The sequence below is a fragment of the Lagopus leucura genome, unplaced genomic scaffold (genome assembly GCF_019238085.1).
Source record: "Lagopus leucura isolate 7727_CA_CO unplaced genomic scaffold, USGS_WTPT01 Super-Scaffold_73, whole genome shotgun sequence".
Taxonomy (NCBI): Eukaryota; Metazoa; Chordata; class Aves; order Galliformes; family Phasianidae; genus Lagopus; species Lagopus leucura.
The window spans coordinates 56,922,660-56,937,682 of NW_024962252.1; the positions used below are offsets into that span (position 1 = coordinate 56,922,660).

General features: G+C 35.0%; 1 protein-coding gene across 1 annotated transcript in view; it reads right to left on the reverse strand.

The window, feature by feature from the left end:
- Positions 1 to 15,023, reverse strand: part of ADGB (androglobin) — a 71,499-nt gene that overhangs the window by 14,024 nt on the left and 42,452 nt on the right. Inside the window, exons 23-30 of the mRNA XM_042895214.1 lie at positions 12,715 to 12,849; positions 12,289 to 12,382; positions 10,917 to 11,051; positions 10,560 to 10,713; positions 5,610 to 5,797; positions 4,492 to 4,676; positions 2,088 to 2,284; positions 754 to 865 (exon numbers count right to left, since the gene is read on the reverse strand). Of these exons, the coding sequence (XP_042751148.1) occupies positions 754 to 865; positions 2,088 to 2,284; positions 4,492 to 4,676; positions 5,610 to 5,797; positions 10,560 to 10,713; positions 10,917 to 11,051; positions 12,289 to 12,382; positions 12,715 to 12,849 (1,200 nt within the window). The remainder of the gene's footprint in view (positions 1 to 753; positions 866 to 2,087; positions 2,285 to 4,491; positions 4,677 to 5,609; positions 5,798 to 10,559; positions 10,714 to 10,916; positions 11,052 to 12,288; positions 12,383 to 12,714; positions 12,850 to 15,023) is intronic.

Sequence of the window (15,023 nt, forward strand, 5' to 3'; positions counted from 1 at the left end):
ATACTGGTGCAGTTAGCACATGGATGGCAGGATAAGCCCATTGGTGCTGTCTGTATTCACATCAGTGCTTCGAGTGCCTGTCTGGTCTGCCATGTCTGTACATAGCATCAATGCCATGTTCCACCTGTGCATGCCTGCTGGGAGTGCACCATCTGCCTCACTACTGGTTGGACCTGGGGACGTGGAGTTCCTGCAGCCTCACCTCACTCCATAGATCTAGCCTGACGTAATTTCTTCTACAGTGTTAAAAGTCTAAAATGTGCGTTGACACTGGTAAAAGGAGAAGCAAATATACAATATTTACTTAAGACTCCTCTGTCCACTTCCTAATTTGTACACAGAGCACTTTCTAGTCTTGTCTCCTGCCTAAATTCATCTCCCAATACTACAGAAGTAACGCAGATGTGGAAAGAGGCCTTTTTTTCCTCCTGTTCATGTGTTTTCTTTTGTCAGAACACTGTGCCTTTATATTTACACTTCACTGGTCTCTTAGACTGCTTTGGCAACTGTTCTAAGAAGTTTAGGTATGTTTTGCAGAGTATCCTTTTATTTCTGTATCTCTTGTTAACTGAAGGTATAGAAGTACATAACCAAACCCTAGTTCTATGAGCCACAGAACAAAAAGCATTATTGCTTAATTATTTTACTCAGGAAGCAAATAAAAGAAATGCCGTATGGTCTTAGTTTTTAGCTATATAAAAATTTAAAAATAAGTAATGTGAAGCATCCAAGTACATACTGAAGGTGGCATACCTTTGAGTTCAGTTTTCTCTGTTTCTTTCAGTGACTGGACAAACAGAATCTGGCTCTCAGTGAGTGGCCAACTATTATATAACACCAATGCCTGTATGATATACCTGTGAGGCTGTGAAAGAAAATGTGATACGTGAACATGCTGAGGACATAACAATTACAGTAAGTATTTAAAACCTGTAGTAAGTATTTAACCTGTAGGTTAGTAAAGTGGCAACTGTTGAACTCAGCAAATGAAACACATGATTACTTTACAAGCTTGTACATAACAGTATTCACAAGAAGCTTAAAAAATTAGTGTTAATTCCACAGATTTTATTTTAATTCCTGTGAAATTAAACAATTACTCATGTGTTTATCAACTGAAAATAAACTGAGCTGTACAATAAGGAGCTACATTCTTTAAAGACTTCCATGTAACTTTCCTATGTATGCCATGTGCTAAGACAAAGAATTCTGTCTTTCATTTTAAGTCCTACTACAGAGCTTTGAACACTAATATCAGCACTCAATGTCTTGAGTTGAAGTAGAGGTGACAGGGTCAGTCGGTTATTTTAAACATTTTATACACTGAAAAGGAAATCATACCAATACTTCTTTTAAAAATTGTTTTCCAAATTTTAAAACCAGATTTAAGTCAAAGGAACAACTTCAGAAATTGTCTTTTTTTTCTTTTTTTATTTTTAATATAATGTTGCAGTTGAACCTAACAATCAGGAAGAAAAAAAAAAAACCACACAAAAACACCTGGAGACAGAGAAACAAACAATGCTTGAGAAACAAAACACTACTTTTAAGATAGACAAATAACACCTGATGAAGTCAAGGGAAATGCATGATTCTGACAAACCTCTCTAAGGAAATCTAAGGGCTGAAGAAGCAAATTCATGTGTTAGCAAAGCATTCAGCTGGCTGGTAACAGGTACATCTCTAGTAAAACTACTAAAATTGCCTTTCTCTTACACTGCGTTTCCAAGACAACTCAGACTGAAGCATCAGAAATTTAAGTTGTTAATGGTATTTTTTTGGCCCTTAGCTGCAAGTCACAGTATACTTGCATTGGACTTTGCAAGTGAAGACTGTCTGAAGACTCAATATGTCTACCTTGATTTGAAAATAAAAACGAGCTCTTGTTAGTTGATTATTCATGTAGATATGTTATCATTTCTCCATGGCCTCATTCACCAACAATCTTAATTTTGGATACTCTGTTCTTTCCTCCAGTTATCAGATCTTAAAATGAATTGAAAAAATTATCAATACCCCTTTATGTTTTCCTCACACACATACACTCTCCAAATCTCCCCAAGTTCTGGTAATTTAAAATCTCTTACTTGTTGTGGACTTCCCTGATTATTTTCAAAGTTTTCCAAGGGGAAAGATTCTTCTTCTAACACAGACAGACGTTCTTGGGAAATTCCTCTCTTGAAAGAACTTTTGGTATCCTTTGGAGCTGAAACATGACCTCTTCTTTTAAATCCACTTTCTGATTCCTTCTTTCCAACGCTTCGAATAATCTGGCTTTTACTTGCTGCAAGATTAATAGTATCAGTGTAAATTTCCAAATGTTCTATGAATTATTAGTATGAGGTAAGCAGATTTCCCCAGAAAATATACAAAAGAAGAATATTTTCTCATGCTGCATTATCATCATAACGTTCCAATTGAAATTATGGTTATTAGAACTATTATCCTGCATTCATTCAGCACACAAATCACAGATCACTTCAAAGTAAATAATGAGAAATTTGAATAACTACCTAACTGCTGCTTACTGTTCATCATAATTCTAGTAACTTCTGTCCTTACAGAAGTCTCTTATGTCAACATGAATCATCATATTTAACTAAAGCCAATCTTAACAGGAGCCAAAGAACTATTTGTGATCTATCATGTATAACATTACACCCTGGTCCCTTATAGAAAATATTAATGTGTATAAACTGTGAAACCAGAAATGCGCTAAAGAAAGGCTATAATGGAAACACTAATCCAGAAAACTTGAACTTAGGCTCGTTCACATGAAAGGAAAATCTCTCAAAAGGGAAGTGAGCAAGACTGGGTAATTATTTCTCAGGCTAAAGAATTCAAGACCGTTGTGGATTTAGATGAAATTAGTACATAACTCTTGTGATAGATGGAAATAAAATAAAAGCCAAGGAATTCTGAAGGTAGCTGAAAATAAGTTACACTAGCTTAAGACTCAGATTGAAAATAGGCTCTGAGGCATATAAGGATAAATCTCACTGTTACTTGTGTTACACGTCTTACGGTTTTTTTTGTTTTGTTTTATCCTGTCATCACTTTGCTCCATGTTATCAAATGTGTAATTCTGGGGGAAGTATTCTTTTGTCTTCTTCATTTGCTTATAATCAAATTTACCTGGCTATAACATGTCACATCACTTCTTTTACAATGGTTTCTTCATCATGCAAACTGCTAATGTGCCTAACAGCATGCATGATGATCTGTATGGCCAGCTGTGTGTGCGTGTGTATTGTCTCACTGAACACCACTGAGAAGAGTCTGGCTTTGTTCCCTTTCCTTCTCTGTCCTCTACCTCAGGTGTTTACATGCTGCCAGGTTTGGATTCACTATGATGGTTGGCTGGATTACACAGAGACAGTTTTAATTAATTCCAGATGCATTTATGTAAAGTACAATCAAGAGTTTCCTAGCACTTTGAGAGAATATGCAGATTTTAGCACATTTATGAAAGATGACTTTTGAACTCACCAATGGCAAGAGAAAAGCTGATAAGCCTGCAGTGTAATGAGTAGTAATACAATTTTTATATAGAAAATGCATCTTTAGTAAACAAACTTCTCAGATTCAGTTGTTCTGACAAAAATGAATAGGGTATTGGCTGTTAACTTTCAAATACATTTGTATTACAGGAAATTTTATTTAAAATCAAATATTCCCTTAAGGGATGATTTTCTCACTATCTCAGTTGCTATCATAAAGACTTCACAAAAGAATAATCAGCATTTATTAACTTTGCAAGTCATGGGGAAACAGTTCTTCCCTCATTGAGAGGAAAGAACAAAAAAGGAAGGAGGGAATTTCTGTGAGGATCATTGTGTAGTTGTAGGAGAGGCTAAGTAAAAAAAAAAGAAAAAATAAAATAATTTTTTTTTTAAAGCATGAACGTCATTGTATTTATTCATGAATGTTTTGCTTATCTTTGTTTATATGATTGATGACAAGCCAATAACACATGTGCTTCCATTACAGAGTGATGATCAAGATGGTGCATTTAAAGCACAGAGTTCAGTGTAATCTGTGAATTGTCTATCCTATCCCATGATTTGGGCATCAGTTTCTTGACAACCAGTACCAAAACAAAGTTTCAGATCAAAAAGAGGCAAGATCTTGAAAATAGAGCGTATTTCTGTTCTCAAGGACAAGGCAACATGTGCATTAAACTTTCAAAACAGAGAAGCTACTTGAATGATCCAAACAACTCTTTAGACAGTTACAAAATGAGGCCAAAACACAGAGGAATAAGGAAGTGATTGACACCTTATTTCAATCAGTCATTTCAGTATCTTTCCTCATTGCTGGGAACCAAAGATTTCAACTCATTGCTCAGGAATTTCACTTAATTGCAAAGCCACTAAGGATTTCATGGAAAAAGCAAGGAAAAAAATCTATTTTCTTTGTTTACATAAAGTTATTGTAAGAATGTATGCCCTTCAGTGAATAAAATTGTCAAATATTGAATACAATACTTACGTCGGGAACTCGAAAGTGTTTCATTACTCAAGAAATTAAAAGCAGGAATGACTGCATGGCCCTTTCCAGTGACATTTACAATTTCCTCCTCATTATCTAGGACTTGTAGCTTAATGAACACATCTGATTTAGAGGTTTGTACCTGCACTGTAGCAATATGTGATGCTGTGACTTTCACTAAATACCTAAAGAAGAAAAAAAATCACGACAATATAACCAACAATACCAGATATTTCTTTTCAAGGGAAGTATTTAAGCATTGTGCTGACATGGAGAAAAACACTTAAAACTGAGTTTTTAGCTCACTGTTTTCTTGCAATCTGGTGAGCTAAGCATCCTTTACTGCACTTCAGTGCAGTGAATCTACAATTAAAGTAAACATGGGCAGCTACAAAAAGTGGTGATATTGTCATTTTTTTTCCCCGTTTTATCGGATCTCTATATTATTGCTCCTCCTGTAATAAAATTTGTTGGAAAGATATGGTTAGTGATATGATTAGTTTCATTTAACAAGTAATCCAGTAAAAGTTAAAAAAAAAAAGTAATTAAGTAAAAAAAAAATAGAAAAAGTAAATAAATAATCACATTCTGATTGAACATGCTCTTCTAAAACAATCACATGCTCATATAAAATCAGGCAAAAAATATACCAAATTCCACGCCTCCTCACCACTTGTAAAATCCCAGTTTTAATGCATGTTTAATCTCTGAAAGTAATATGGAATCTCAGTCATTAATATGTAGGTAAGACTGAGCTCAGAGAAATGTGAAATATTATTATGAGAATTTTGAAACTACAGTCTGCTTATTTCACAACCATTATTCATTAAGCAGCAGCAGTATTTCAGGAAAAAAAAAAAGCAACAAAACATTTATGAAACACAGAACCTGGTTTTGAGTATCTATGGCTAAAAAAAATGGAGATGTTAGTAGCTTGTGGTTGCAGTGGTAATGAGAAGACGGTTGGACTAGATGATCTTATAGGTCTTTTCTAACCTTGTGATTCTATGATTCTATGTTTGCTTAAACACCTTCCCCTTCTAGGAAAGAGGAAAGAACATACTTTGCTGAAATGGACATAAAAAGCAGGATTTAATCATTATTATCTCAGTATTTACCTAAACATTACACATTTGTCATTGGGGATGTAATACTCTGTGATTTCTTTAGTAGAATAGACGTTATTTACAGCCTCACGAGAGAGGAATGGGAGAGGACTATGGGAACTGATGAGTCGGAGCCTCCATCTTCCAGCTGTCAAAGACTGGTTACCAGTATGTGCTTCAGCCATAAATGTATATCCTTTCTGAAGAGAAAACAACATATTTTTTACTCAGAAATGACACTTGCTAGTCCTGGAAATGCAGCTTGCAATGCAGAGTACCAATTGAAGGTAAAATTGAATAAGTATTGAAAAGGCAAGTCATAGATGTAAACTGTAAAACTACATCAGAGATAGTAAGGCTGGAGAATTGCCTAATGACAAGTGAGAGGAAATAGAAAGTAGTACATGAGAATAAAAAAGAATATTCAAAGAAGTTGGTGAAAGAATAAGTGAGAGGAGAATAAAAAGAAATGTAAATAAATGACAGAGGAGTACAAATTCTTGTGAGCAACACATAGAAGCCTTCACTGACATTAAAGTTAAAAATTTTAAACTAAATATTTAAATACTTAAAGTAGTAATTATTTTAAACAACATACAATATAAAGCACAAGAATTAAATAAATAAATAGTTAAAAGAGAAGTACTACAATAAAAACCAAATTAAAAAAACATCTAACAGAACAGAAGATTCTGGCCCAGCATTAACAAGCTTGGTGCAATTAATTTCCAAATAATTGAATCAGTATCATCTACTGGTTTTTAATGAAAAGGGAAAAAAAAAAGTAGATTATACTATTGATAAGAGCATTCTATAATCTTCTTGAAATCTTAGATTTATTTGTTTTTCTCCCTGCTGATTTTAAAGGTTCTTATCATTACATTCTGACTCCTCAGCTGTTATTATTTTCCAGCTTTCTTGAACTATTTAAGCAATTAGGACAGTTTTGGGGTTTTTCTGTTACATTTTTTCCCTCCATTATAACCATGCTGAATGGCTCAAATCACTTCAGACTGCTCTGAAGAACAATAACTGTTTTTTCACTTCTGAACTAACTACTTTAATAGGTCACATGCTGTCTGGGGAAGGGGGGGGGGATAGTCAGGTAGAAGCAATATTCATACTCAAATGGAATAAAGAGACAGATAACTTGAATGCTTGAATGTCCACCCTACATGACATTTCCCAACTGCTAGTTCTTGGCATTACAAGGATCTTCCTTAATGTACTTGGACTGGGTACCATCGCCCCTTTTCTAATCATCAATAAAGTGGGATGTGTTTTCTTCTCCTACTGGAACTTCTAAGAGACTATTGATAAACAGTGTTCCACACAAGCCTGTCAAATTCAAAATGACTGGCCCTTCTCCTTCCTTCACAATATTAACCATACAAACAAAAAAAGTGTAAGACCTTCCCCCCGTCAGGTGGGGAAGAGTAGAACCAAGGAAAAAAGAAGAAAAAGTTATTTGAGGGAAAAGAAAAAAGAATACTGACTTCCTGTCAACACTAAACTGAAGTGAGTTCCTACAGAAAAAGTATTATTCTATTAATTTGTGACTCTCTCATGGTACTGAAAAGTTATTTATTGCCCTATTGAGAAAAATTTGACGTTTCAAGTTCTATAGAATAAAATTGTTACAGATTCTCCAGGGAAAAAGCATTCCCTATAGTTCTGAAAAGGAGAATTACTTAGAATGGCTAATCTGTATGCTTATGCATGCATGCCATGCACATGAAATAAATGTGCTTTCAAGTGTTAGTGCAACATGAAAGTTGCAAAGTAATTTTAAAATTGTAAATACTTTTAACTCCAAAGGTGACCACAGCTGAAGATGAGAATATTTTGGCAATTCATGCACAAGACTACAGCAAAATTATATAAACATGAAATAAAAACGTGAAAACTTCTTCATTCATTGATAAATCAAATGAAAATCTCCCTTCATGCTGGAGGCAGTGGGAAACTGTATGCGAATACAATCTGGAGATTTAGAGATCAGATTCAATCTACGGTTAAATTAATAACACTCCAGCATTTAATAATTTCATTGCAAGATGTTAAATATCAGTATATTAATCTTATTTAAAGTCTTGTAAGAGTCTAGCACACACCTAGAGAAGTGTGTGGTAGACAAAAAGTTTGGCATGAGCCAGCAGTGTGTGCTTGTAGTCTGGAAGGCCAACTATATCTCAGGCTGCATCAAAAGAGCAGTGGCCAGTAGAGCAAGGGAAGTGATTGTTCTCTTCTAGTCTGTCCTTGTGTAAACCCATCTGGAGTACTGCATTCAAGCCTGGGGGCACCAGCACAAGAAAGATGTGGAGCTGTTGGAGTAGGTCCAGAGATGGGTCACACAGGTGTTTAGAGGGTCCCTGAGCGTTGTTCAGCTGATGCTTGAGAAATGCTTTTCTGTCATTTTTGGCTCTGTTAAAAAAACTTGTGTATAAGATAGTAAAAAAAGTATATAGTAGCAGTATACAAATAAAAAGAGACTAGAAGAAATAAAGTAGTAACTTGCATTGCATTTTTTATTTAGACTGTAATATCTGCAGAAAGCAGGCAAAAGGCATTATCGCTAGTCTGCAGATTTTATCCCTACTTTAATATTAATTTCTGAATGATTGAAGGCACTCCTAGAGCAACTCTGTAGCAAATAACAGTATCTACTGATAAAATTTACTTTTGTTCTGTTTTAATCTGCTGAGTCTTAGTTTTGCAGCAGAACAACTAACTGCTACATTTATTCAAAAGGAAAAATATCTTGTTTTATATTAATACATACATTTAGGAATTCAGGCATACTATATTTTCTTGTTTTATTATTGACATTTCATATAAAATACTCTTAAAAGAAAGGTAACAACCAGATTAAAATGACACTACCATATGCAATTGTCACAAAAACAGAATAATTGTCTTGTCAAATCATCAGTCAAGTTTTCGGTGGTGTTGCAAGTCCACTGAAACATTAATGGACCATTTGCAAAAAGGAAGGTAAATTGTTTGGCATAAGTGCACAATTTTATTGAAAAACTCAGTAGCAGAGATTATGTAATAAAACAAGTGGAAAAACGCAGCATACACGTACAATTCTCTTTTAATACTCTTAAATCAAAATCACTCTTTACTAATATTAACCATATTTTATAACATTAAATATAAAATCATAGGCTTAGAGAGTAAGAAAAGTGGTTATCTGCAATAATAATTACGGTGGAGAGGTCTTCAATAAAGAAGAGAAAATAATGATAGTAATTCTTTAGTTTATGACAGAATCACTGGAGCTATCACATGGTGTATCCACGCAATAATAAGTAGGTGGGGGTAGGGCATACCAAAATGAGCATCTCCAATATTAAAGCCATAGTACCGCACAAAGGTTGGCAAGATCTTAACTGGAATATTGTGTGCAATCCTTGACATCTCTATTCAAGAAAAGTGGGAAGAAGTCCAAGGGAAAAAAAAAACCATAAAATTGTTTCCATTCCATAAGACAGAAATAGAACATTCACAGTCTGCTAAGCAGGACAAATGCTGAGTTCTGAAATAAATCTGAAGTTGTGATCATTCTTTACAGAACTCATCATTATCCTGAAAGGCTGTAAGTGGTGTTTATTACTTGGATTTCTTTTCACATCCTGCCACTTGCCACTGTCTGAACCTTCCTTCCTGATGGAATACACACCCCACCTCTGAAGATTCCAAGTTAACTCTGAGAACTTGATGATATCCCTCCAGCAGGAGTAGTCCTTACCTGCCACATTCAGCTGGCATTCACTGCATACCTTGGATAAAGCAAGCTCATTCTATTGGAGGGGATGGGGAAAAGGTATGATAATACTCGAAGTAAAGCTACAGAAGAAAGACAACAGAACAGTCCTAGACTAACATCAACTCCTTGCTACTGACAAAGCTAAAACTTGAGCTTATCTTCACTAAAAGGATCAGCCATGGGTAGTTGTGGCTAGCACAGACAATATTAGGGGTAATGTTGAAGAGTTTAGAAGCAGGCTAGAACAGGAAAAGAACTAAAAAATAAACTAACTTCTGGATTAGTTCATTCTGATGATCTTCTGAACTATCGAACCAATTAAGCTACATGAAAACTGTATGGGAATAGAGAAGTAGTCAACACTTGCCACTGATCATACTTTTAAGTCCAGGGAAATGTTGTCATAACGAAGAAACTAGAGAAGGTAACCACATCCAGTACACATCTTGAAACACAAGACTCTAATTAGTGAGACTTCCTGACCTGGAAATAATTTCATTTAGTATTTTATCAGTAATGTGCATAGTGAAACAGTGATCTACGTTTAATTAACTGGTACCACAAAGCTAAGGGTTGTAATTTTAAAGAAAAAGAATTCAATGTTACTTTAAATAAGGAAAATGGTCTGAAAGAAAAACAGCACTCAAATCAATAGTGAAATACACCACATTTCATCAAGAAAAATAAACAGGATTCAGTTATTCAGGAAGGCACTTAAGGCTATAGCAGTATGAGTCAACAAAGCTCTTGCAAGAAAAATAAAGGGGGGAGAGAGGGGAAAATGAGCATCAGAATCAGTTTAATAAGTAGTAAAGCCTGCCCAAAAGACATATAAACTAATCATTCCTTAGTCATCGTTTGTTTCATTTTAAGTTAATCCTTGCTGCAAAGTTTTCTGTGCTCAGTGTTGCATATCATAAACAAAAAAAATGAGAACAACTGGGAGCAGTCCAGAGGAGAAAGTAATCAAGAATGTAGGAAACCTAACTAGTAAAAAAAAGACTGAGCAAGCTGCCATCTTTAGCCTAAAAACTGGAAATCTGGGTAATTAGGAGGTCAGTGATAGTCTATTCGAATTTTTTAATAATCGTGGCCATACTTCTAAGCAGAACATTAATACGTAGCTGAAAATGTCTACAGAATTCAGCAATCATTTTTATTCCAATTATTTTTATACTCCACACATTTACCTTATTTTTGGGGTAAATATGAGGTGCCACTTTCAAAAAGACATGTGGCATTTCCTCCAGTGTGTCATTATCAATTACATGAAGTCTACAGGAAGGAATAGTGGTATACATCTTTGGCACTATGAGCATGTCTTCCGGGACAAAAAATATTTCTCTAAAATAAAACAATGAAAAAACAAATTAAATTCATTTTATTTTCACAAACTGAATAATTTGTGTAACAAAACAGAAGTATATATTAGAATTTGATGAAAACAAACTCATGTAAAATCATGTGTTTTGAAACGTATTAGTGAAAAGCAGTGTATCATTACTTCTTTCCAACAAGAATCACATAAAAGGCTATACAAAACTCACCTAAAAACCACAAACCAAATATTTGGTGGCTGATCAGAATATGTTACAGCATAGTCAGCGAAAGAGATCTTACACCACTCATCTTCATAACAAGGGAAATTTTTGATTGAGTTACAGTTTCTTTTAAACATTTCTCTGGAAAATAGTAAAGCAAGATAAGGATTTAAATCTACTCATAATCAGGAGGGGACACGTATTGATGTATATTATGAAGAACACTGCTTCATATTTGAGAGTAAAATGAAATTATAACATGTTTTAAAAAATAATAAATCAGGTAAGGAAGGTGCTCTATTAGTTCAGGAGCTAGTAGCCTGTAATAACTGATACTTACATACAAATGTGTTGTGTATCTGTCAGTCTATCCACTGATTATTTTTATTATTAAAAAAAAAAAAACAACAACCAAAAACATTAGATAGGACGCCTTCCATTTCTTTTTATTAAGCTGTCATCATAAAGCTATGGTATCATAAGGGGATTTTAAAAAACTTTCTTTCATCTTCAAACTCTTAGGTGTTATCAGTTTCTGTGGAATTAGAGCTAACCTGTCTGGCACCTGACTGACGCTGGGAAGCTTATTTATAATTTGTGGTACCAAAAGTTAATGTTCCTCTGAACATGTCCAAGTTTTACATTGCTAGTGTTATTCACCAAATCTGGCCAAAACTTTGATGTTTTGCCTTCTCTAAAGAGCAGTTGGAATTAACAAACAATCCCCACTTTCATATTTTTAGCAATGATAATAGCCAACCATGGCATTTAATGAAGGTGAGTCACAGAGAGGATCTAAACTTTCTCAGAATTAGTTTAAAGCAGAACAGTCTGAGATATTCTTCTGCAAAGCTTTGCAAATATTCCTTCCATCACTGATGAGCGGTGCACATGGACAGAAGCAGCTCCTCAGAAGCCTCCAATCTGTGAATTCCTTGAAAATTACAGTATGGGCAAGCACAATGACCTTCTCTTTGTGAATGTAGGATTTGTAATGAGAAACAAATTGAAAATCTTGCTTAAAGGGAGATGTTTTAGGGCTTTTTAAACTAAGAGATTACATTGCAAAATGGTGCTGCTTCTGTCCTGTGGTGCATCCAGGCTTTAAGTATGGGAAAACTATCCTAACACTGAACTCCTGAAGTTTTTGCTTATAACTTCATAGGTCAAAGCACTAGCTTTTTATATTAAACAAAAGTCATGCAAACATATAATAAAGCACACCATATCTCTACAGAAAGCATCCTATCCTTTCTGAGCCAGTTTTGTAATTTTAAAACTAATAACACTCTTCCCACATTTATTGTGTGCACCAGCAATTCATGGCAACTCTGTGGAAATGGCTGCAATAAAGTATTATAATTTATTATATCATTACCTTAACAGCACTACAGCACACTGTTCAAAATTTAACTCAATTGAAGTCCACAATTTTTGCAAGATTTCTTTTACAGCAATGTTTTCCTTAGTACCTAGAAATAATAAAATAAGTTAGAAAATGTACATAGTACCTAACTTTTGTATTGTTTTAAATGTACACTTATCAAATATTTGTGAAAAACATCACTCAGAAGTTAATTGTCTTATGAATGCTATCTTATTAGGAATTTTACAGAGGTGCCAGAGAGCTGACAACTACTTTCTCCTTTCACTATCCCCATTATCATCACCATTTTTCAGTACTTTTCCAGCTTAAAAAATTATGTGACTAATATTTTCCATTTTAAATACCATCTCAATAACATCTTGTGTTGACATGAAATGCCACAGAAAATTAACTAGGTATTAATTAAAAAGGACACACCTGGTTTTCTGCTGTTCAGTACTTTCCTCACATAAACCCCCCTCCAAACAGCTTGGAGTTTAAGAGCTGCTGCTGCTTCTTCAGAAGTAGGAATTCTTTTCTGCCAGCTACTTAGGGAATTTACTTCACAACTCTCTGAAAGAAGAGGAAGAGAACAAGCAACACTTTATTAGTTTACAAGGCTGGAAGCCTTGTAGCTGCTTGCTATAAAGTGAAAATACAAAGGAGAGCTGAGTTACAGAAGTAACAGTTCCTGCATAAAATTTCCATTTATGGCAAAAATACCACTGTTAAAATTTTCCTCTTATCATTATAAAAATAGATACTATATACTGCGTAATTACAAAGTCAGCATGCAGCTACTATGCTAATGCTGAATACCAAATTGTCATATTTTTGCTTCTCTCTACAGATAGGTGTTGCATTTTATTTTTTAAAATCAAGTCTTGTAATGAAATCATCTTCCAAAAATAAACCAACATAATTTCATGCATTAAAGTCTGAATCTGAATAAAGCTTAAAAGAGCTTCACAAGATTTCAAGTGTTTCTATCTCTGAATCTGATTTTACTAAGTGATAATTTGAACACCAGCAATATTCAAAACATTGCATTTGGTATCTGCTAAAGAGGTACAGAATAAGGGTAAGACAAATGATAATGTGGAATTTTGTTTATCTGACCGTGACTTTCAGTTATCAAGGAGTTTTTGAATGGAATAGAAATTAGAATCATAGAATCCTTAGAGTTGAAAGGGACCTTTGAAGGCCATGTAGTCTAACTCCCCCTGCAATGAACCAGGACACCACAAGTAGATCAGGTTGCTCAGAGCCCAATCCAGCCTCACTACATCTCTGAGTAACCTGTTCCAATGCCTGACCACCCTCATTGTAAAAGCCTTTTTCCTTACATCTAACCCAGGTTTACCCTCTTTAAGCCTGAAGCCATTTGCCCTTTTTCTATCGCAACAGAGGCTGCTAAAGAGCCTGTTCTCTTCTTTCCTGTAGCTCTCCTAATAAGTAGGTTCTGACAGGTTACTAACGAGAAATTTGATGGAATTCTTGCCCAGAATTAACATCCTTGAAGCTATCAGCACAAGGGTTTACCTGGGGAGATAATGGGGAGTAGCACCACAGGGAGGCAGTGTCAGGAAACCAGCTGGGAAATGCATTGATGCACAATGAGGGAAGTGAGCTAGAGGGAGAGGAAGGATAATGCTCCAAAATGAAGTACTATCAAACAAAAAGGAGGATGAAAGAGTGACACATGGGGACACAGTGGGACAAATTAGATTAAGAAAATATATTACTTTCATCAGAAAGAAGATCACACATTTCAACCTAATATATTCCATTTAACATTGATAGAATTGATTGCTTCCAACCATTATTATTGTCAAAAGTCTCCTTAATACTTAGCAACTCTGAAAGGTTACACAAGTTCAGTCCAAGAAAGAACAGTTTAGAACTCAATATGGCACAGCACAACCACTTTTTAAAAGAAGCATGCAATCATAGAATAAAGTTGGCTGGAGAGGACCATTAATCTAATCACATATTCAAATCAGGATCAAGTAGAGCACATCGCTCAGAGTGTTCAGCATATGCCCAGCTAATTTTTTAATATCTCCAGGGATAGTGACTGGGCAATTTCTTTCAACATTTGACAGGACAGACAGTGAAGAATGCTTACCTGAAATCCAACTAAAATGTCCTGTTTTTAAGTTGTGTCGTCAATGTGCACCACTGAGTGAGATACATATTTGAATTTCAAATACAGTTTACACCAATAAAATTATAGCAGATAGCTTGACTTCTAGACAAGTTTCAAATGAAAAGGTTCATACAGAACCTTTATCTACTCTGTTTCCAGGAAAACACATAACAGCCATGCCATTGAAAAAAGCATGCAGCTTCAGAAACTCCCATCTTTATCTCACATTGTATGAACTTGTCTCCTATGGATCCACTGCTAGCTGTTCCTTGGGGGTGAAGAGGATTTGGACAGATCAACATCACTAGATTGTTTTCAGGATGGCTTCTCAGAAACCTTACCAGACAGGACTGCTAACTGCAGTATGTCATAACAAGACTTGTCATAGACAAGTCGAGATGAATTCAGCACAGAGGGCAAAATAGCTATGCTACTAGAAAAAAGAAATGGAGATAGCATTTGAATTTCAGACTTGATTTGACCCACCCTCATACACAGACAAGAAGAAAGATGTCATTCATCTGTTATGGTACCTTTCAGTGATTATTACTGATTTTTAAAGTCTGGTAAGATGCATGACTAACCTAACAATTCAGCA